General features: G+C 45.1%; 1 protein-coding gene across 2 annotated transcripts in view; it reads left to right on the top strand.

The window, feature by feature from the left end:
* Positions 1 to 23,167, top strand: part of PLXNB1 (plexin B1) — a 77,727-nt gene that overhangs the window by 41,073 nt on the left and 13,487 nt on the right. For both annotated transcript variants that reach the window (XM_085072533.1, XM_085072534.1), the window contains exons 4-22: positions 2,690 to 2,872; positions 3,292 to 3,420; positions 5,207 to 5,307; positions 5,963 to 6,095; positions 6,797 to 6,953; positions 9,774 to 9,882; positions 9,978 to 10,086; positions 10,672 to 11,535; positions 11,656 to 11,781; positions 12,876 to 12,998; positions 13,947 to 14,040; positions 14,292 to 14,458; positions 15,479 to 15,630; positions 17,499 to 17,604; positions 19,046 to 19,182; positions 19,796 to 19,972; positions 20,159 to 20,327; positions 21,436 to 21,678; positions 22,930 to 23,106. In XM_085072533.1, the coding sequence (XP_084928659.1) occupies positions 2,690 to 2,872; positions 3,292 to 3,420; positions 5,207 to 5,307; positions 5,963 to 6,095; positions 6,797 to 6,953; positions 9,774 to 9,882; positions 9,978 to 10,086; positions 10,672 to 11,535; positions 11,656 to 11,781; positions 12,876 to 12,998; positions 13,947 to 14,040; positions 14,292 to 14,458; positions 15,479 to 15,630; positions 17,499 to 17,604; positions 19,046 to 19,182; positions 19,796 to 19,972; positions 20,159 to 20,327; positions 21,436 to 21,678; positions 22,930 to 23,106 (3,456 nt within the window). The remainder of the gene's footprint in view (positions 1 to 2,689; positions 2,873 to 3,291; positions 3,421 to 5,206; positions 5,308 to 5,962; positions 6,096 to 6,796; positions 6,954 to 9,773; positions 9,883 to 9,977; positions 10,087 to 10,671; positions 11,536 to 11,655; positions 11,782 to 12,875; positions 12,999 to 13,946; positions 14,041 to 14,291; positions 14,459 to 15,478; positions 15,631 to 17,498; positions 17,605 to 19,045; positions 19,183 to 19,795; positions 19,973 to 20,158; positions 20,328 to 21,435; positions 21,679 to 22,929; positions 23,107 to 23,167) is intronic.

The following is a 23,167-nucleotide window of genomic DNA, read 5'->3' as shown; positions in this document are numbered from 1 at the left end:
TTAGTTAGCTCTGCCCCCGGGTTTCAGCCAGTCAAGGGAGGCTAAGACTGAGTTTTACAGTTCAATACAATCTCTTCAGCTGGGGGTAAAAAACCCACCTTGTTTTTATAAAAATTAAAGACCCAGTTCATTTGTTTAGTTTGCTGGAGATTCATTAGTCATGAGACGCTGTTTAGTGGCTTGACAAATTGGAAGTGTGAAACATGTTTCTGCAAGGTTTGGGAAGGCTGCATGTCCTCTGTGGGTGTAGTTTTCATGTCCTTTTGTTTTTAGTCCTCTTCATGCATAGATATAGCTTGTCCTGTTATTGTTTCCTACCTGTACAGGTAGGACACACACACACACCAGAATTCACATCAGCAGCTGCTGCATTTCATTAAGACACTGGATGATCCCTCGAGTGCATTTTCTGCAACACTGCCAAGATGTTATTCAATGCAAGCAATTCAAACAGCTTCTATGTAAATTTATATAAGTACTTTATACAGACAGCCCCTGTGAGGCCACGGCTGGGCTGTGCCAGTGCTGGGAGAGCTTGCATAGTGCCGTTGGTTATAAATGTGGTGTGGGAAATGACTTGCCCTTGGCATCACAACTAGGCAACAGCAGTACTGAGCACAATTGTGGTACAAATATTTCTGACTTGTATGTGGACTTTCTTTAAGTAGTCTTTGAAAAAACAGCCAGTAGTGAGGTTGTTAGGCTCCAAAATTTGTATGAATGTATACGAAGGTTGCAAAACATAGCTAGAATCCCATTCAGAATAAGCACTTTGGAGCATGGAAATTTGGCAGTGGCCTGCTTCCTAATAAATCTTATAGGATCTGAACAACTGGAGAAATAGAAATCTTTAAGTTACAAGAGGATGACTGGAAGAAGCTTAAAAATCAAATGTAAGAAAAACAAATGTGTCACTAAAAATTAATGATAGCTTAGAGTATGGTAAAAACTATCAATCATTAAAAGCTATAACCTCCTCAGACTTTAAGTCAGAGTCTTACACCAAATGTGCAGAAAAATCATTTAATTAGTATTTGAAAGGAAAACAATAAAGCGTTAGACTGAAAGCAGTGCTAGTCTAACTGGCATGGTTTGTTACATAGAACTGCTGTGTCAGACCTTGCTTCCCTGCCAAGATAACAATGCATTTGAGAAGGGAACAGAGCTGAACAGGTTAAAGATATTTTACTGTGGGATTTTCATAAACCTTATCAAAAGCTGCTGATTGCTTCTAGTTTCTCCAGGAAGCAGTCAAGTATTTAACAACCAAGCAAAACCACCACTACCACCACAAACACAAAAAAAACCACCCAAACAGAGAAATGGGAGGAGAGAGGAGAAAGGGCCAGGTTTTCCACGGGATCAGTGAGAGGAGATAAGCAGATGCCTCAGGAATGCCACGTTGTGCTGTTATCACAGATCTCTGACGGGGGCAGCTCCGTTGCCTGGTGCCGGATGGTACCACACAGTCTGTGCTGCCAAATGCAAAGCCACGGACATCAGACAGAAGGAATACGTAACCCAGCTCACAAGGAGTCAAAATTGAACCATGTTGCCTGAGGCAAGAGAGGGAGCCAGAGTCAGTATGAACTGCATGGTTAATTCACTGCTCCACACACAGCTTTGTCGAAGTAATTAGTAAGCGGCTGCAGAGGAGAGTGAAAACATTATCCATAAGGGATTTCATGAGAAAAATCTTGAATTTAAACAAGCCACCTTGTTTGAAGACAAGTCACTGATTCATTAAAAAATGGTGTTTTATATAATAATTGTAGTGTGAACAATTCTGCATTCAGTCTCCAAAAGGGTACTGTAAAATTGAAATGGACATGGAACAAGGCATCAAGAAAGAGATAAAGCAACAGAGAAACTATCCTAGACAAGAGTGAGTTTGTTACTTAGGAAAAAGATGAATCATAATGGGATATCTTTTCTTTACACATAACAAATAGTAAATAAGTTGGCACATTGCATTGTCCCTCTTTAGGAGGCAGTAAGTGAAGGATTGGTAAGACTGGGAGGGAACTAACTGGAACAGAAGGATGACTGTTTCTGCACAGTGCAGTGGAGTTAATGTTCAGAAGTCTCACAAGACTCGGAAGGACTGATGCAGTGTGCAACGATGACTCTTGTATGTGCTCTTTGATTCTGTAGTTAATAAGCTCTTTGGAGCAGGTTGTGTCCCAGCCCGTGTTTATGTATGTCCTGATTCTTTGGGATTCTGTTTCAGGCTTAGAATTTAACTTGTAGGTGGTATAGCAAAACCATGCAAATTGCTTGAGGTGGTTGTTACCAGGTGGCTTTTCACTAGAAACAGAAATTCTCATCTTTTTGTTTTGCTCAGAAAAATACAATAAATCTTCCCCAAAGCAGTATCATGGCAGTGTGTAACCATGAATGTTTTTTGGAGAATTTGAGAGAGTTTCAATGCATTTCATTACTGCTGCTGAATGGACTGGCTGAAATATCTGTAGGATTCTGTGAGGGTACAAACAGCCAACCTACCTAAACTAATTATTAAAATATGGGTAGTTTTGCTCTCAGTAATAAAAGCTTAGAGGGGTTAAAGCTGAATTCACTACTGGTGAATTTAGGTAGAAGGGGATGGTGGGAAGTGTTAAATGTGCTAATGTTCCTTGTATCCATTTTTTTGGTACTGATTTCCCTCTTCCTTCCACCTTGCAAAAAGGACACCCTGTATGCCTACCCCTGCGGCTCTGACCACACTCCCAGCCCTATGGCCAGCCGGGTACCCTTGGAAGCAGCCCCACTCCTGGAGAAAACCGAGGCCCGTCTGACAGCTGTGGCAGTGAATGTGGAAGATGGCCACACCATTGCCTTTCTGGGAGACAGCAGAGGGAGGCTGCACAAGGTATGATCTGCATGCAGCAAAGAGGGTAGAACTAACCAGGGATGCTCAAGTAGAAGGGGTGGGGGAAAGGCAGTTTCTCTTTCTCCTTGGGAATTTGGGTTCCTACTAAAGATCGTTACTATTAGTTGATCTCTTCTCACACTGTACTGACTGTGGAGAATGTGGATGCCGCAAACATGGTCACATTGCCTTTGGTTACATCTGCACTGAGCCAGCAGCAGACCTGGTGCATCCTCTGTGGCTTCCACAGGTATTTCTGGGCACGTGCTTCATGTGGCTGAAGTCACTGCATGGAGGTTCTGGTGAGAGGTTAAAATCCTTGCACACAGCAGTGGTTCTAGCTTGTTCCTGTTGCAGGACAGGTGCCCCCAGCTCCTGTGGTGGTGCTTTGCCTGCTCACAACTGTGACTTTCTTGCAGGTGTACTTGGGAGCCCAGGGAGATGCACACACCTATGCTTCAGTATCTATCCAGGCAAACAGCATGGTGAGCAGAGACCTGCTGTTCGACCAGTTACAGGAGCATCTCTTTGTCATGACCCAGTCAATGGTAAGAGCAATACAATCCCTTCCACAGAGGAGCTGGAAGCACCAGAGGTCCAGAAAAACTGCTGATGGGAGCAGGGGAGGCAGGGAAACTGCACCTGGCTAAGCCTGTGCTGGGCAGCAGCTGCCTGCCAGTCTGCTTACAGGAATGGGGACTGGCCTTCTCCAAAAGCTGGAGGAAGGGTGGAGAAAGCCTTGTTATCCTAATCCATGGCTTGTTTGCGTGTGCATTTTCTGAAGTCTGTCAGGCTGTATCAGCAGTGATGGAGGAATGTGAACTGCAGGCTGTAAAGGGCTGCTCTCTGGCATGAAGACAAGGGACCACAAATTCCTGGGTTCCGCTGTGTTGAGCAGGAGCTGTTTGGACAACAGTTTGCATCTCCATTTGAGCAGAAGAAAGCCTCTGGGTTCACATGTGACCCATCTTGGTTTTGCAGGAGATTAAAAAGAGAAAAGGGAGAGTTTGTGTAATTAAAGCGTAGCACTTCTGGTTTTAATCAGTTAAAAGATCAAGCTGTTCTGTAACCTACAAAAAGCAGAAATGTGTGGGAAATGTCTTCAGATAGCAGAGGTGTTCTCTGACCAGGGATATAACAGTCTTGCAGATGAAATCAAGCTATTGAAGGAGCCATATAAAGCACCTTTCTTCTCCTGATTTTTGCAATTCTGTTTGTGCCTAGAGACAGTTGGAGGAGAGGAGTCATAGCAATGCCTCAGGCTTTTGGGGTATTGGTGTCTGCTGAATAGGAAATCCAGCTATGGATACTTTATTTGAGAGGATTTGTATACCACCACTCATATCAGCTCCTTGAGCTGGAAAGAAAACGATCCTCCTAGCAAAGGAAAAACAGACCTTGAGTTACTCTGAAGGAAAGAGCAAACAAAAAATGAGAGCATGCTGGAAAGCTACTGCTTCCCTTCACTCCCCCAGTGCACTTTGAGATACTTGCAAAATTTGTAACACTTCAAAGTAGAGTTCAAATCTGTGAGTGGAAGAAGATTAGGGAAATCTGAAATATATCCTAACCAGTAATGGTTCTGTCAATTAAAAGATGCAAATTGCATCATGTACTTAGCAAAAGTAATAGGTCTGGGATTAGAAGTTGGTATTTCAAAGTAGCTGACAGTAGTAGCTGAAGTGTAGTAGCGGATTAAAGAGGGCAAGAGGCTGAAATCAGCAAGGATGGTAAGTTAAAGCAGAAGAATTTTGCAAGTAAAATTTACCCGTAGATGGCAGAAAGTTTTTGTTCATCACTGATCAAAGCTTCCTGGTCTACTTTCAGTCAAAATTATAGTTTTGCCAGGTAGAGCTGGGCAATAGTGCAGATGGATTCAGAGGCCTCAGCTATAGTTGCTGTCTCCAGCTTCAGTCACCTGCATGACAGGAAAGATGATTTCACATGATAGAGTCCAGAAAAGCAAAAGAGTGGATGATATTCAGTATGCTATTCTGTAATTCACTTTGTTAAAATGCAATTTTATGACTAAATTAAGTCTCCTTGAAAAATATGTCACAGAATAACCAAATAGGAATACAGTTTGCTTGCCTCATTGCCTCTGTACAGCCTGATCTTTAGATGTCCTTCACTAATATGTGAAATGGCCATTCAGATGGGCTCTGGAAACTTGTTTCTTTTTCCCTTTGTTTTTATGGGAAGATAAATTGAGGATCAAGAAGTTTTGATGAGCATGCAGATGATGGGACTTGCTAGTTAGGCATAAGAAGCCAATGACCTGGGAGCTATGTTGTGTGTGCTGTGTCTTCCACTTTTCATTTCTTTCTCTGACAGGTGGTAAAGGTTCCCTTAATGGAATGTTCCCTGTACATGGACTGTGAGTCCTGTCTGGCACTGAAGGATCCCTACTGTGGCTGGTGTGTCCTTCAGGGAAGGTAAGATAGATCCCTGTTCACCTGTAAGGATTTTGGAGAGAGAGCCTAGGAATTGTCTCTGCTTACTGTCTTCCTTATATCTGTGTCTGGACTTAGTTTATTTTAAGTTCCTTTATGCCATATTTGCTCTAACTTACCATTCCTCTATCTGTCTCCCTAAAACACTGCCAGCAATAGCAATTGCACACAGGGACATCTTTCCATTGCTTTTTGGGTCTTTGTCACCACTCATGATTCTCCTGTCCAGTGGACTTCAGCCTGGTTTTAGGCTGGCTTCAGCTCAAACTACCTCATTTCAAGTGCAGAGAAACTGCTTTGTCTCATCTTCTGGTGTATTATTTAGCACCCTTTCACTTCTTGCTTCCGTGCTGATGTTGCTTAACGATACATGGTTGACTCCAGTGTGTGTTTGCCTGCTGGCTCTGCTTCCCTGTAGAAAGTCACAGGACCCTTGAAGCTCAAGAAGTGGCTACCATCTATAATTTCGCAACAGTTCATCCTATTATTGAAGGTGGTGGGAGGCTGGGACTTCAGTGGCTTGTGTAGCAGCTTCCCCAGGACTCTGGCAAGGCTTGAGACAGCCAGTGTCTGCTTGGAATCCAAACACACAGTGCTGCACAGATCTCTGACAGGGCTTCTTGCTGTCTCCCTGCAGGTGCAGCCGTCGCTCTGAGTGCTTGCGGTCCAGGTTGAGTGAGCAGTGGCTCTGGAGCTTTAACTCCACACAACAGTGTCTGTCTGTCCAGTCACTAACTCCAGCCAATATCAGCAGAGAGGAAAAGAGAAATGTGAGTGGTGGTGATCCTCTGATGGTGCTCAAGCTTGTAGAAAGCCCTCTGCAAACTGAGGAGTCATAAGTCTTTCTGTTGCTTTCAGTGGGGTGTTGAAACACCGAACCTTCAGGCACATTTTTTGCGTCACATGAGGGACTTATCTCCGGGTACAACCAAGCTGTTAATTCAATTGTTTGGTTGTTTCTTTGTTTTCCCTAAAACTAAATCTCCTTGTCTGCTGAGGGTTATTGCGTATTCTGGAGTATGTGATGACTGCTTGGATGGAGACCATCCTTATTTTAGTATCTGTGAGATGCCCATGTCTGTGCTTTCAGTGTTTCTGTCACTTGCTGTCAGGAAGACCTGAAAGGAAAGGAGTTGCCCAAAATTACAGCTCCCTGTCTGGCATGTGAGAGCTGGCAGAAAAGCTAAGAAGGTGCTAGAGTGATTTGAAGTCTGTCATTGTGTCAGGAAGTGGCAGGAACCTGTCTTTTGCTGGAGGCTTGGGCAAAGGGGGAAGTTGTCAGTTGCTGGAGGGATGCCAAGTTCAGTTCAGGAATGGCAAGAGATGATTAATGTCAGTCCTAGGAGACATTATAGGAAAATGAGTGTTCATGTAGATAACTACTTTATGGGGTTCTTCCTTTGAAAAAAACAGAACCAAAAATTCGATTAAATGAGGGCAAATTATTTACTGGATATTATCGAACTGGCAGATATTCTTGGCCATCTCGGACTTACCTTCTCTGCGCGAGGAAGAATTTTACTCGTGTTATTTTGAAGATTACGAAAGCCCAGCAGTTCTGACAGAGTCAGGAATCATGTGTCCTTCTCCAGATCCCAGCCAAGCACCAGCTTTGCCAACAGGAACAGGTTAGTGAAATGCTTTAAATGGAGCATGATAGCTCTGATAACATTGCTGGAAGAAAGTGTGTTGTAGGTCGTTGTATTGCCAGGATTAACAGCCATGAATGTATGTGGACTGTCAGCAGGTGTTCATTTCATTCCTCCTAATATCTGTTTGCTTTCTACTTGTGTCACACACATCCTGTGCTATTTTGGGCTGTTGCCAAATTCCAGTGCCAAATTCTGATAGTTGGAAAGGAGATCCTGTTTGAAGGGTTGTATGCAAATCTGAATGTGATCTGAAATGCAATCTAGAGGGGTGGCTGGTTTGGCAGCTTTGTCATAAATCTGGAGAGAGAATTCTCTTTAATATTGCTTTATTATTAAAACCAAACAAAATGCAAACCTTCTCAAAATTCACGTAGTGGAGGAGGAAGAACAGGTAAGGAAAGGCAAGAAGAGATCCATGGTCCTTAAAGATAGAAATAAATCTGAAATGTGGCATAACCTCAAAAAATACACAGTCAGCCTGTGAACAATAGCTGGCTGAGTATTGCTGATTAGACACTCTAAAGAACCTGGAAAGTTCTTGATTTATTTTCTTTGCATTGGATTTTACCCAGCCTGTCAGTGTGAGCTCTGATGAGCTGATCTCTTCAAAGAGCTTGTTCATCTGCAGCAAAAAGCAGGTGCCAGTTGGAACACATTCCACACGATTCACCTAAATGGTTGAACAGATTTTTCTGTATATGTATGCAGCTGGCTAATATGACTGAAGCAATCTCCATGGACATAACATGACACCAGAACCCAGCTATCAATCTCAAACTCCTTCATTTTCAATATTATTTGCAGTATTGTAATATCTGGCTTTCACACTGCTTTAGTCTGGAACAAACCCACCAGGCCTCCATTCAGTGTGGTCAGGCAAAGAGAGAAAAGGGCTTCATGCACTGCTACTGCAAGCAGAGTGGGCAGGATTGGCTTCTCTGTTTAGTTGTGTGGGCCTGAATTTAAGCACAGCTGTGAAAAATCAGTATAAATAAAGCCACAGTGTAGTTCTCATTATTCCAAGCTTCAGATATTCTTATCAACTCCTTTGTAAGTTAGCCTTTCTTTTATTCCAAGATGCCTTACCTGCATTCCTTTCATATTGTCTCTGAGGCTTATCATGTGGCTCCTGTTCTGTAGCCTACACTTGCTCATGGTTTCTGTCTGTTTGATCTATTTGTGTTGTCCTTCCGCTTCCGCAGTGCTTCTCCCACTCAATGAATTATGGCCACGCATTCCTAGAACAGAGATTTTCTGTGTTAACTGTGCCAACTTTTTCTTCATGTTCTCTTGCTCCTCAGACTTCCTCTCTCCTTCACTCTATTGCTATTCTTTCTCTGTGTGGCTTCTGTACTCTAAGATGAATTTGAAGCTGGTATCATATATTGTTTTCCAAATGAGATCTCATTAGGGCCTTAGATACCAGCACTTTCCTATCCCTACTTTCAATACTTTTCCCAGCTCACTGCAATATTTGCCTTTTTCCAGCTTTGTTCTAAAGGTTGCATACTAGCTCATCCATCACATGTAGCTCTTGAGCTCCAAATTGGTAGCACCAACCCTTGCTCTCAATTTGCCATGGCTCGACCTCATCTTCTGTACTGTCAAACAGCATCATTGGCAGTCATGGGAAATAATGGCCTTTTTGGAGAAAGGAGTATTTATAAATATGGTGTCATAACCCTGAAATCCTGGGAGGTGTTAGCCCTTCCACCACTGCCAAATGCAATAACCTCTATGACAGTGATAGGAGTTGGCAGTGCTGCAGTGACTCCAGCCTCCAGTTGCATAGAATATACCCTTATTTTGCACTCATCCTGGGTTTCACTACACCCCCCATCTCTGTTTTGTTAGCATACTGCTTCCCTTGCCATCCTATCAGGAACCCAGCTTAGGCCTGACTGATTCTTCACATCTTAATTGTTTTGTTGTGGCTAGAGATTGCTTGCAACAGGAGCTCTGAAATCTCTTTCTGAGAGGAACAGTGCACGAGGTTCTTGTTACTTATTTTTATAGCAAACTATCTTAGAGAAATAGCAGCTCCTGGGGTTGAGCAGAGAATGCAGTATGTTCCCATTATTTGGAAAACTAATAACCAACTCTAAGGCTGGAGACATTTGTCTGGGCCAAGATTAATTATCTGATACAGTACTGTCATATGCAAAATATCTCCTTCAGGCTGATGCTATCAGCTCCAGTAAGTTTTGACCATCTCTGCAGCTATTTGGTCTGCAGAAAACAGTGAGAGTCTCTTCCCAAAGAGAACAGGGCTATCCTGAGGCTTGTAGTTGGCATGAGACCTGGATCTTAAAGCAGATAAACCTTCAGTCGTTGCAAGTGAGATTACAAGTCTTAAAAACCTCTTCCCTGACTCACTTCTTAGTCTGGTCATAGAACAAATCTCTCAAGGTGAAGGCAGTATGTGATGGGCATGTCAGTTCTGAAGGTTTCATTTTCCTTTGAATGACAAAAGAAGACAATCAGCTTGGAGCCTCAATGTTACATCTTCCTCTAATACAGAGATGGCAGTGGAATTACAGAGATAAAGATGGACAGATCTTCAGACTAGGCTTCTTTCCCATGGGTTGGCAAGAGCTGTCACAAACTACTCCTGACAAACTTGTCCAACCTGTTTTGAGTGTCCATAGGATAATCCAGTGATTGAGGTGCTAAAAGCATGGAAGGGAAGCTGTCTCAGTGTTTGACAGTGTCTATCCTAAAGCATGCTGTGTCTCCTAACAGTATGGCAAACTTGTAGGGGCTCCATTTCTAAGAAATTTTTATTTTCATTTTCAGATCATGTCACCATAAAGCTCGTAGTGCGTTTCCATGACATCTTCATTGCTTCTGTGGACTTCTCTTTCTATGACTGTGCTGCAGTGGCCCTGCTGTGGAAATCGGCACCGTGAGCACCTGCTTTTTCTCTTCTGTAGTTTTAGGGAGGGTGGCTGTCCCTTTCTGGGTTGTCCTGTCTTAGCAGCTGCTTTTCTGTCCTTCCAGGTGCCAGAAGTGTGTGAGCAGTCTCTGGGGATGTAACTGGTGCATCCAACAGCACCTCTGCACCCACAAAGCAGCCTGTGAGGAAGGAACCATTATCTACAATGAAAGGGTGAGTCTCTTGCTCAGACCTAGTCCTGTGTGCTCCAACAGCCTCAGTGAGTCAGATGTCTTCTCAGGTAAAATAGCAGCTGTCAGTCACATCAAGCAAGGAGGGGAGCTGTTGGAGCAAAGAAGAGCTCACCTTAGAGCAACATGATGCTCTGCATCCCTGATACTACAGATTTCTGGGAAAGTGGTGTCAGATAAAGCAGATCACCCTTGCCCTGGGGCTATGCAGCCAGTGTTGTCAAAGTGAGGGACTACAGCAAGCTGGCAGGGAGGTGGAACAGATGCCCAGTTTTTGGCTGCCACAGGTGGCCCTGCATTTTTGTGGAGTATGAACACTAGCAGACCTCCCTCTGAGAGGAGGCCAGTGCAGGCATCCGTGGGAAGAGGGAGTGTTGCTGGATCTTCTGCACTGTGAACATTCCCCAATCCCATCCCAAAAGATGGCATAAGATGTAGCTCTCATTAAAATCCAGAGGGTGAAACAGCCTCTTGTCTATGGGAAGTGATATGGAGTGTTTTTCTGCTTGGGTTTTACTCTGTTTCATTTCTTTCCCTCTTCTCACCCCACCATGTTGTTTTTCTCTAGGCCCAGATCCCAACCTCAAGTGTGTATCCCTCTTCAGCTGCTCCCCTCACCAAGTCCTCCACCACAGCCCCCACCATGGCCACAAAACCTGTCACCACCCCTGTGCACGTGGGCCCGAGCACTGTGCCCCACACGGAGCCCATCCACGTCACGCCCTCCGCAGCCTTGGAGACGACGACGGAGCCCACGCAGACCCTCAGCTACACCTACCTGACCCTCTCCACCGAAGCTGCCTCTCTCCAGGCTGCCACAGAGTCCCCGCTGCCACCACCAGCAGACAAACCTGCTGTCACTGTGCCAGAGACAACTTCTCCCGCTGCATCTGTCCTCTCCAGCACGTCTAAAAACACGGATCACGCAGCCTTGCCCACTGAAGGGCCAGCCACAGCCCAGGAGCCCCAGCACACAGAGCCACCCACCACCCTCGGGGGTAGCCCTCTGCACACATCTGCAGTGGCAGCAGTAACACCTTCCCCTCATGTCACCAGTTTCAAGTGGTCTCCAAGTCCCTTTCCTACCACAGAGGCACTGACATCAGCCATCCCATCTCCCCAGACCCCCAGCCAGGTGCCAGAGAGCCCTGTTGCCTCTGATGACTCTCCTGGATTGCCAGGAACTGAACTCTCTGTTTCAGAGCTCCCAACATCAGCTCCCCCGCAGTGGCTGCTGGAGGAAGGCACAGAGCTCCAGGACACAGAGGACTGGATGGATTTGCTGCAGGCCGAGAATGACACATCTCTTTTCTCTGCTTCTACTCTTCTGTCGGGTGATGGCGATTCTTCAGAGAGGGATGTCCCTGACTTTCCCAGAATCCTTCACCCTGACCTCGATTATCAGTATGATGCCCCTGAGTTTTGGGAGGAGGTAAGTTACTGGGCTTTGGAATTCACAGTCTAAGGCTGTAACTCTTTGAAGTTTTCTTACAGATTGCCTGTTTAGTATTTCAGCACACAGGAGAGATTGTGTCCTGTGCGTTTTTTTCAGAGTGAAGAGCCTAGCTGGGGTCCAAATGCATGTCCCTGTGTGCAGGGAATCCAAGGATCTTCGCTGTTTCCAGTCAACGTGGCGAGGAAGATAACCCTGCTGGGAAAGAACTTCCACCTCTATCAGGTAGTCAGCTCAATGCCATCACCATCAAGAAATTGCATTAGTGCAGGACACTGTTTAGGCAACCTGGCCACTGGACTGCTAAAAATATGTGTAAGATACAGTTGTGACTCTGCCTAGGTTTCTCCTAGAGGAATAACCTATGTTATTAACTTACGCATAAAGAATTCCATAACTGGATTTATCAGTGTGTAGGAGGTCACCCAGAGAAAGGGAGAGTACAGATGTGTACCAACCTGCTGGAGAAGATCTGCATGTATTTGGATTAAATTGCACCTGTGCTGCACTGCAGATGGTAGTTCTTGGAATAACTTTCTGCTGAATCCATCCGGTTTGTTTGTGTCTCCATAAACTAAAGACAAGTCATCTGTTCCCTTTCCTTTCTTGCATGTTTGTGTTAATGTGGCTATTCCTGCCATACCTGAAACTTCTACAGAGGGGAAAACCACCCTTGCCAGCTGTTTCTTGGGTGTGCCTCTGATAAAAATTCTCTTTGCTTCTCAAGCCAGAAGATGATTTAGTAACCTTTTACAAAAAAACAACTCGGAACATGTACCCACAGTCTAATTGCTACTTTATACATTAAACCTGACATACTGCACTGCTCAGAGGAGCAGAGCTGGTTCCAGAGAGATGCATATCTAGCTTTTTTACAGGAAGTATCTAAGCAATTCAGTGGAAGGTTTACAGGAAAAAGACAGGGAGGAGAAATACGCACTTACTGTTTTTGACATGCTCTACCCTAATCTGTTTGCTCTATTCTTCATCTTCAAGCTAGTGTTCCACAGGGATGTACAGGTATAACTTCACAGTCCCACTGTTTTTTTAAAATTTTTCCTTCTATGCTAAATTCTCCCCATAGTGACACACATGCTCCCTTCTAGGTGTTCTGTTTTGTGTTGGTTTGCCTTTCATACATGGAGATAGTCACAGTATAGAGAGCCCTTGAATATTGCATAGAGTTGGCATAATGAGGGGAATGAGAGGAGCACACTGCTGTCTTGGTGAAAGGTACTGAACTGTAGAGGCAGGAGGATACCTGTGCAGCCAGGAGCTCTGTGTCACTGAGAAATGGTGCCATGTGTCTCCTCATGCAGGACCAGCAGTGGGACTATGAGTGTGTCCTGAATTTGGAGGGTAGGACAGTGGTGATGGAAGCTTATGTGGAAGGAGAAGAAACAAACAAGTCCCTCTGTTATATCACCTGCCAGATGAACCAGGTGAGTGCTGGGATTACTGTGCCATTTCACAGTTCACACAGGTGCTGGTTTTACTCAGCAAAAGAGTAAGATGGAAGGCAAGTTCTGGGGAAAAGAGCATATTTTGCAAAAGTACTTGTAGAATATTTAGTACTCTGGGCTCCTCAGCTGTGATACTGCTGCCTGCCAGTACTGGTACCTTCAGCTTAGGAAGATTGTGCAGTCTCAGCCATATGACCTGTTGCTGCACTGGCTGTTGCAGGGGATGGTGCTGTCTCTGAACTGGCCACCACTCCTGCTTTAGCTTGAGGCACTGTTGTTTGTCATTCTCTGCATCATGACTTCTGATGGTTGTTCTTTTATGGGAAGAAAAATGCTGTTAGTACTGATTTTGTTCTTCGTGATAGAAGCAAGCTGTGGATTGTAAGATTAACAGGGAAAATTAAAACAGACATATACAGTTCTGGATGATGTGTGAATTTTACTTAAGGCAAGATTTGCAAGCAGAAATGTTATTTTTAGTTCACAATTTCATAGTTAAGAGAGAAGAACAACAAGAGGCTCTTGTGCACATGAGCCCTGCATACCAATTGTGATCCTACATCTTCAGCTCTACTGAAATTACATAAATGCCAGCTTGAGCAGCTTTCTGAGCAGGTGGCTTGTAGACAGGAATTGGCCACTTAGGAATGCAGTTAGGAGGTTAGACAAATATTGTTGTGAGCACATACTTGGTTTTCAGTGTTCATCTTAGTGAACCAAAACCTGCTACTGTTTCCAGAGCAGAATTGTGAGGACAAGCCTGTGCTGCCACTGCCCCAGCTAACATTGCCTTGTCTGCATGCGTGGAAGCTCCATGTAGGCTCTATGTACCATGTACTATGCAGGATGGATGCTGATGCTTTTTGCCTATTCAGCTGGTTTGGTTTTGCCTCTGTTAAGTCCTCTTGATGATCTTTGTCTTTGCAGTACAGTTACACAGCACCTCAACTCGAATTCAACGCTGTGGTGTTTGTGCAGAGGCGACGACACCTTCGAGTGGACAGTGCTGCAGATCTTCATGGTAGGAGTGCAACACCTTCCCAGCAAAAACACAGCAGATGAGGTGGAGAGGAATTGAGAAATCCTTAAATCAAGCTTTTTGTACCTGTGGTAGTTCTTTTACAAGAAAGCTAAGGAAAACAGAGCTTCACTTCTGTTGCTTGTCATGGGGGCAGGAGGAGGAGTGGGGTCTGTAAAAGATGCCAGGTTGCTGGGTAATGCTGTGCCATATGGGAATGTTTGCAGATGGCTCTGAACGTTTCTCCTTTGCAGTGACTTTTTACAACTGCTCTGTGGGACACACTGATTGTAGCCGCTGCCAAACAGCTGACTCAAAGTACAACTGTGTGTGGTGTGGAGGTGACAATCCCAGCTGTATCTTCAGGGGCTCTTGCAAGGAAGAAATTGAAGACCTGTGTCCAGCACCTCTCATTCACTCTGTGAGTAATTTGCTCACTGGTGTGCTGCACCCGGGGCAAGGAGGGCTCCGTTCTGCAGTGGAAATCAAAGGGCTGTGAACTCAGAGTGCAAACAGTGCAGCTCAATTTATTGACCTTCTGAAGAGGAAGTTCAATTGCAGTTCCTCAGTGTTGTGAGGATTCTAGACTTGTGCTGGGCTTTCACTCTGCTGATAAAGAACAGTGGGGAACAATTAATTTGTATCTCAGCTGAAACTGGCACAACAGAATCATTCAGGAGCTGGGAAAGGGTCCACAGGAAGGATCCTCCAACTGTCTCGAGCCAGACCCTGAAACAGGTTGTCCCAACTAAGCCTGGGGCACAAGAGGGCAAAACCTAATGATAACAGCACATCAACAATGGGAAAGGCATGACAGGTTACTGGAATTAATTAATTTTGTCTGTTTATTTTAAATGTTTCTTGCTAACTGCCACATGACAAGTGTCTGTAGCCATGTGTCCCTTTTGCTGTCAGCTTGTCCTCCCTCCAGTGGCACACAACATCCATGTGCTGCATCTTGTCTTAGTTTACCTTGGATGCTGCTCAGGGACAGAGCTTTGACGTTTGTGCAGCATGCAATTCATTGTTGTCCTGATGCTGAGGGGGGAATGGTGCTTGCTGCTTCAATACTAGTAACATGTATTGGCTTGTGCATTCCCACTCCTCAGCAGAAATGCCCTGTGGAGTGGTCAGCATGTTGATGGGAAGGCAAAGCAGGGCAGTCTTTGCCTTCTGAGTGGATTGTCACCTCTGGGTGGGGACTGCTGGCAGCAGCCAGGTACAGGAAAGAAGGCTCCAACTGTGATGTTATTTATGGCCTTTCTTGTGATGAGGCTGCAACATGGGACTAGTCCAAGCCAGTAAAAGGAGTAAATAGCAGTGACCTGAGCAGGCAGAGTTTGCACCAGGGCAGTTGAAGGGCCCTGTGCTGTAGATCAGTCACCAGACTGTGGAGGTCTGAGATACTGTGACATTTACACATGCGCGGATGTCTTTGCAGGTGTATCCCCTGTCTGGACCAGTGGAAGGTGGCACTAGAATCACCATCACTGGCTCAAACCTCGGGCAGAAACATCAAGACATTGCAGAAACTGTCACTGTTGCAGGAATTCCCTGTGCCGTAGATGCTCAAGAGTATGAGATCTCTAGCAGGTAGAGTATCTGTGAAACCTCCTCCCAGAGGCAGGCGCTGGCTTTTCCCTTGGCTGCTGACCCAGCCTGAGATGTCTTTGCCTTTGCTGTAGCAGGTGTGGAGCCCTGCCCATTCCCCAGGGAGTGCCCTGAGTAAGGTCACTGTGTGAGTAGTTGCTCAGGCAGTGACCCTAGAGAGAGATAAGGTTGTGTACAAGGCAACAGCCAAACAGTGATGCTGTATTCCAACCACGCTGCCCAGACAGAGCCCACAGCCAGGTCAGGGAGTTGTGGGCTCAGAACCCTGCAGTTTCACAGGCGTCTCTCTCAGCCACAGGGTGATTTCAATAAAGCAAAAGACATGGCTTGTGCGAGTGTCACTGATAGGGAAATAGCCTGACCATGTTAACACAAGGTGAGGATGGGAACGTGTGGTTGGAGGCACACCTCTAGACTGTCAGTCTTCACTTGCTAGCAAGACTTCCATCCCAGGAACAAACTTAAAGAAAAGACCCTCTCAACCAGGGACAGATGAGGGAGTCCTGATGGGCCCAAAGCCACTCTTCTGGTGGCCGGGAGTGCCTGAGAGGTCACAAAATGCTTGTAAAAGTAGTGGCAAGGAGAAGGATGAGAAGTAGAAAGACCTGTCTTGCTGAATCCAGCTCATATAGAGTGAGTGATAGAGAACTGTGCAGCTGGTGTGTCTGGCCAGGGCAGAACAAACTAACAAAGCAGTAGTTAGATGTGAAGAGGTATGAATGGGGTATTTGCTAGGAAGCAAAGAGAAAGGGATATTTGTGTAGTTGGCCTGTGGCAGGGCAGGTAGGTGGGAGCTTTGGACAAGGGAGGTAGAGGAGCCAAGCAACCAGCAGGAGAAGAGGACAGCAATTGTGAGTAACCTCTTATCAGAGCTATCACAAATGTGTTTTTCCATTCCATGGTAGAAGTAGTTGTAGCACCCTTCCCTCTGGGAGCCAGGTAAGATCCTGCTGGGAATGGCTTGCTGTGTTGAGCAGTGTTGTCCTGTCTGTGCAATTTGTTTGTCTGGATCCATCTGCTTTCTGTTTTCATCCTAGAATTAGAGCATAATCTTTCTGGGGTTAGGACAGTCTGTGTTCTATATCTGTAAATCACCTGGCATCACAGGGTCTTGGCTTGGACTGCACTGCCTGAGCTCAAATTCCTGAGCCTCTTTAGTTGAGGGGATATAGCTGTGAACCTGGAACCCGCTCCTGAGCAAGGCCCAGACAACATTAATCTCCTGCTGTGCAGGAAGGCTGGGAAGTCTCCTGCAGAGTAGCTTTTCTTTTCGCAAATCAGTGCTGTAATATGGGATTGCTTGCTCTGTTTTAAGAACTATTTGACTTTTCAGCTTGTCAGCATCTCCCATATCAAATTATGTCTGGAAAAAGGGCTGGGAAAAATGATTGGTGCAGATCAGGGGATCTGGCTGGTTGCAAAGCCCACTGGCTGAAGACCAGTGACAGCTAAACCCACGGTCTTGAGTCTTCTCCTTCATCAGACTCAGCACTAATGTGTGGATTGACCACTGCTGGCTTGAGGTCCCTCCAGATGTGACTGATTTTGATCAGCTCTGGACAACAGAAGAGTTCTTGGACTCTGTGCATCTGTGACACAGTGGGCTTCATCCTGTCTGTCCTGGAAAGAATAATCTTAGGATGGGCCTGTTTGGAACTGGTCCCTGCTTTTTTCTGCTGCACCTAACCCAGCTTTTAGAAGCGTTTCTCGATGTTTGGTTGTATATTCCAAGCATGAGATAAGTCTGGAAGAAGGGAGCTCTGGTTGCTAGATGTTTTTAGGACATGCTGTGATGGATGCAGCTCTCCTGCTCTCCTCTGGTGTGACTCTGCTCTTGGATTGTCCTACAGCATCGTGTGCGTCACTGGTGGGAGCTGGACAGAGAGGTTTGGGCATATCGTGGTGGAAGTGCCTGGAGGAGGCCGTGGAGTTTCTGGGCATGTTTTCACCTATCAGGTAACATAACTTTAATATCTCCCCTGTTTTCCCCATACCTCTGCTAAATAGTTGTTTATTGCATGAACTTACAGGACTCTGCCAGGCACTTGCTGCTGGTATTTTTATGTTATTTTTCTGCTGTTTGTGTTGTGTGGTGTGGTGGGATTTTTTTTGTTTGGTTTTGTTTTGTTCCACCCTCATCCCTCTTTAGATTATAAGAACAGTTGTACTGGGTGATACTAAAGATCCTGTAGTCTAGGGATTTTATTTCTTTTTTTGATAATGGTAATTGCTAAATATTTAAAGATAACCTGTATTTTTCCTGTATGTTTCCAATTTGAAGATTTTTTTTGTTGATGGCTTAGCATCCTACTAAGACTTCTGACTTTCCTTTTGTTAATATGCAAATTGCTGTTTGAACACACTTTTAGCTTCTGACCTTCAGCAGCTGGTGGCAGTAAGTCCAAAATTCCTGTGCATTGTGTGGAGAAATGTTTCCTATCATTTTTAAACATGTTTCTGATAACTTTTTGATATCTTAAACCCAGCAACTAGGAAATAATATTTAAGTAATTTTTAAATGCAATTGCTACTTTTTCTTCCTTTCTGTGCAATTTAAAAGTTATGTATCTAGATGCATGTCTCCCTCTCCCATGGCAAGGGAAAAGAGATCCTGGAAAGTCTTAAGCTTTTCCATTTTTGGCTCTGTAGAACCATTTTATATACTAGACTATGCTTGTTGCTCCTCTATTGGTTATCACCAGGATACTATTTAGAGACTAACAACTGTGTGCATGTTGTTTGCTTTTTTTCCTATAGTCTCCCTCCTTCTTCACACTTCCTGAATCTTGCTTTTTGTTGTCAGCAGTGACTTACTTGTGTCACTCTGCCTAGTTTCTCTAAATTTTGCTGCAACTCCTCAGTGGTACTAAGGCTTTTTGTTAATCTGGATAATGTATCAAATTTCATTTCCCCTTTCCAGGTCATCTACAAGTACATTTAACAGCACAGGTCTCAACACAAATTCTTAGGGCTCCCTGCTGGTAATCTCCTCATCTGCTAGTCAAACAGGCAATTTACTTGCTACCTTGTTTTTCCTAACCTGATTTATTAATCCAATTACTGCTCTGAACAATCCCTTTGAACTGTTAATCCTAGGGTTTGTGTGTGAGGCTCACAGGTTTGCTGTTTGCAGCATCCATCTGCCTTTAGCAGTCTGTGGAAAGGTCCTCAATTCCTGGCTCTCACTGGTGTGATTGATCCCTCCTCTGCTCCCTAAGGTAGCTGCTACAGCATAGCTGAGGCCTGCCTGTGCTTTGGATCTGTAGCTTCTATTTGCAGAGCACTGGAGGTCACTGAACATATTCTGCTGTTTTCTTTCCTTGTCTTGTCTTTTGAGGTCCTTATCACTCACTTCCCTTCTTTCTCTCTTTTTTTTTTTTTTAACTCACTCTTCTAGAACCCAGAGCTGAAATCCATTGTTCCAACTCAAGGCCCCAAAGCAGGAGGAACCTGCCTTACCCTTCTGGGCTCGAAGCTACTGACTGGGCATCCCAATGAGATCAGTGTCCTACTTGGAGACCTCCCTTGTCAAATGTAAGATCAAAACCTGCCAATGTACTGGCTGTGCACTGCCCTGAGTCCTGCACAGAGCCTCCCAGGGTGTGATGCTGCCTGGAGCAGCTGGTGCTCTGCTCTCCTCTGTGTTCCAGACCATCCTCCCCTTGAGGGTCATGGCAACAACCTCAACCATCTTAAATTTCTGCCCAGCTTCCCTGGATGTGAGCAGTGCTGCACACCTCTGTTCTGCTTGTCTCTTGACAGGGCTGTAACCTATCCTGACACTTTGCTGTTGCTAATGGGGAGCTGCAGTTGGCTCCTGCAGCCTAATCCCAAGAGCTGCTTGTTCTCTTGCACTCTGGGACATGTACACCTGCCTCACCTCACTGCTGGTGAGAAGGTGCACATGTAGCATGTGTCCAGTCCCTTCAGTCTGGACACTGACTGCACCTGCTTTTTGTCCATGTGCTGCTCCTGACAACTGCCCAGCAATTATTGCTTGCACAGATAAGGCACAAGAGCTTTCAGCACGAAATTTAGGAAAATAGCAGAAGAGGTTTGCAGACTCTGCAAAGAGAAAGGCACAGTACTATAAAATCTGTCTCTGCAGTAGCTGTGTTAATCCCTTGTTCTCTCTTGTCTCTCCAAGCCTCTCTGAGATGACAGAGGATCAGTTGGCATGCCAGACAAGTCCCAGCAATGTGTCCACAGAACTCCCAGTCACCATCAAATATGGGGACCAAGAGCGGAGATTGGAAGGATCCTTCTTCAGATATACTTTGGATCCCAACATCACTTTTGCAGAGCCACCTAAAAGCTTCCTCAGGTAGAAAGAATGAGTGTCCCTTCCCCAGGGCTATGTGCTGGGGCTGCAACACCAATGGCATCTCTGAGTGGCACTTTGGGGTAAAGCCAGTCTTGTAGGAACCAGCATAAACAGAAGTGTGGGAGCATGGGCAAAATGGACCTAATGAATTACAGGTGGGTCAGATCAGCTACTTTTGTCTTTCAGTGGCGGGAGAGTGCTCAGAGTTCATGGGTACAACTTGGATGTCGTACAGAAACCAAAGATCCGAGTTACAGTTTCTCCATCTGAACGCCGGCGCCGAGGAGTGGGGCGATGGCGCAGGATCATCCCAGACTCTGAGTGTCCTGAGGATTCTCTGTGCAGCATCCAGCAGGTAGCACAGCACTCAGTGGGGATGTGAGTGCACAAGGGTGGATGTTCCACCTCTGAAGAGGTGGACTTTCTGTCCCTAGGGCTTTTTTCCTCCCACCACTTGCTGTTATCTGCTTGGAATGTACCAACCGTCTCAGTCCGTGAAAATATTCTCTGCCAGACTGAGTGGTTAATTACTTCCACGAACATTTCCATGGGCTGGGTCTGCCTCTGCCTAGAGGTGTGCAGGACTGTGATGTGGGACAGAAATAGTAAGGCAGCAGTGTGGAGATAAAGGAAGCTACATCTGAGCTAGAGAGCTTGTGTGGCTCTGCGTGTCTGTGCTTCAGATTCTTCCTTTTGCCTAGTTCAGTCCATCCCCATAGTCCCTGGGATCTCTCTGACTCTGAGATACGAATCTAGGCAGTAAAATTACCAGTGCCACAACCATTTTCTGCTCTCCTGCTGCCAGTCTGCTGAGATGGGTCATTACATAGGTATTGATGTGGTCACCAAGGTCACAGAGCATGCAGCAGAATTTGCAGAGGTAGAGAGTGGTTTGGCAGCCCAAGTACAAGAAGGATTTCTTGCATTATTAGTACAAATGGTGAAGAGCTTCCTGTACATAAATGTGCTCCTGATGCGCATGCATCAACAATAGCTGGTTTTATCAATGTTCTTAGGAAAGATTTGTGGCTGTAGGGCAGAAAAAAAATACTGTAGTACTTTCAGCAAATGTATAAAACATATCCAACCAGGCATGGGAGCACTTTGACAGAAGCATTCAGACTGGGAAAACAGCCTTGCATTGAAGGGCCTTGGTATTATTCTCTCAGAGCAGGGAAATCTAAAGCTGGTCTCTCTCCAGAATTTGCTGCCAGGGGAATGTCAGAGCTGATTCCCACTGCTGAGACCTTCCAACAAAACCAGTGCTATGAAAGCTTTCCTTTAGAAGAACACGGGGAATTCCTCAGATCTTGGATTTTTCCCCTCTACAGTTAAGCAAAGTTCTTCTGGCATTTCTCCAGAGGAGAAGAATGCAGACTGGCCCCAGATTGCCCGGGATGGGAAGCTGCAAGAGAAGCACTGGTGTTTCACTACTGACACTTTTTCTGGCCTTTTCCTCTTAGTTTGAAGAACCATGTCTTGTTAACTCCTCCTACCTGATCCTGTGCAAAACTCCAGCCATTAACCTGCTGTTGAGGAGTGTCCGTATCAAACTGGAATTTATTCTGGATAATCTGAGCTTTGATTTCAACTCACTGCATCCCATGCCCTTCTCTTACGAAGTTAACCCCATCCTAAAACCATTGAATGCTGAGGACCCTGCCAAACCATATCGTCACAAGCCAGGAAGCGTCATCTCTGTGGAGGTGAGACAAAAACCAGCTGGAATTAATGTACCTTGTATGAAATTATCAGTTGGTGATATGCAATATCCAAGGTTTTTAAAGCATTTGACAGGTTACAACCTGCCACAGCACATCTGCTTTGGCCTGTGAGAAATGGTACATAAGAGGAGAGAAAAGAGTGCATCAAAAAAGCCTCTTGAGTCCATCAATCATTGTTAAGGGCTTCATAGGGCTTGTGGAAACTTCTGTGGTTTGGTTTCTGGTTTTGTTTTTAATCCTAATAAACTATTTGTATATGAGATATTAGTACTAAATTATCCCCACATCCTATTCTCAGCTGCTGGCTCTTGAATAACTACTTCAGTTTCCTCTAGAAGTAACTTAGGAGTAAAAGAATCCTGCCAGTAGGGAAGACCTGTTACAAAGTGAAGACAGGAAAATCACTTAAAGATTATACAGGAGAGCACAGTGGCTGATAATTTCACTGTACATGCAAGAAAAAGAATCTCTGAACTATTTATTTTGTATGGAAAGATACTTTTCAGTCCAGTACTCCTAAAGAAAATAATGACTGCAACTGTAGGTGCAGATTCTCCACATGCTCTCTTTTTGCATATAAGTAAAAACTGTGAAGATGTAAGAGCCTAGAAATGTCTAGAACACTGCCACTGGGGTTGAATGCATCTTGAAGAAGTAGGGCAGTTTGAGAAGATTGGAAGAGAACTTTAAAAGACAAGGAGGTTGATCTGCCAGCCTGTCGGGATACCCTGACAGAGCTCTGGGCTTAGAAAGCATTAAAGCATAAAAATGTAATTAACATCAGTCAGCATGGTTTTATTAAAAAAAGAAAAAGTCTTAATCCCCCAAAATTAGAGCAGGTAAGAGAAACAGCACAGATATGTTACACCTTTGAAAGGCATTGATTGACTCACCTGAGTGCGCAGGTTAACTGACATGAGACTACCTTTTTAAATATACCGAGTGAAGAGCTGAGCTTAACTGTGCTGTGGCTGGAGAGCCTTAAGAGGACAGGCTATTTATAGCTGTACTTATGCAGTGTGCTACAGGTCCTAAAGCTAAATCTAAATCATATGCAACTGAATTTTTTAGCTTACAAAATTAACTCCTGCAGCCAATTCAGATGTGAGCTGAATCAGAGAAGAAAAAAGGCTGCTTTCATCCCATGGTATTGGTCTCGTCCATCTTCTCTGAAGCCACGGTAATACACAGTTGTTTTTCCCTGATCTCTTGTGCTCTCCAAATCTATTTCAGGGGGAAAATCTAGATCTGGCTATTTCCAAGGATGAAGTTATGGCTATGATTGGAGAAGGAATCTGTGTGGTGAAGACACTAACAAGGAATCACCTGTACTGCGAGCCCCCCTCAGAGCAGCCGGCTCCGCGGCACCGCACCAAGCGGGAGGGCACAGACCTGCTCCCAGAGTTCACGGTAGGCAATTGGCAGCACTGCCAGAAATCCTGTCATTTCTTGAAGCACAAGCAAGAAGTGG

This window comes from Lichenostomus cassidix, chromosome 12 (genome assembly GCF_008360975.1).
Source record: "Lichenostomus cassidix isolate B80296 chromosome 12, HeHo_3.0, whole genome shotgun sequence".
Taxonomy (NCBI): domain Eukaryota; kingdom Metazoa; phylum Chordata; class Aves; order Passeriformes; family Meliphagidae; genus Lichenostomus; species Lichenostomus cassidix.
Note: the sequence above shows the minus strand (reverse complement) of the source record. Positions and strands in the feature narration are given on the sequence as shown.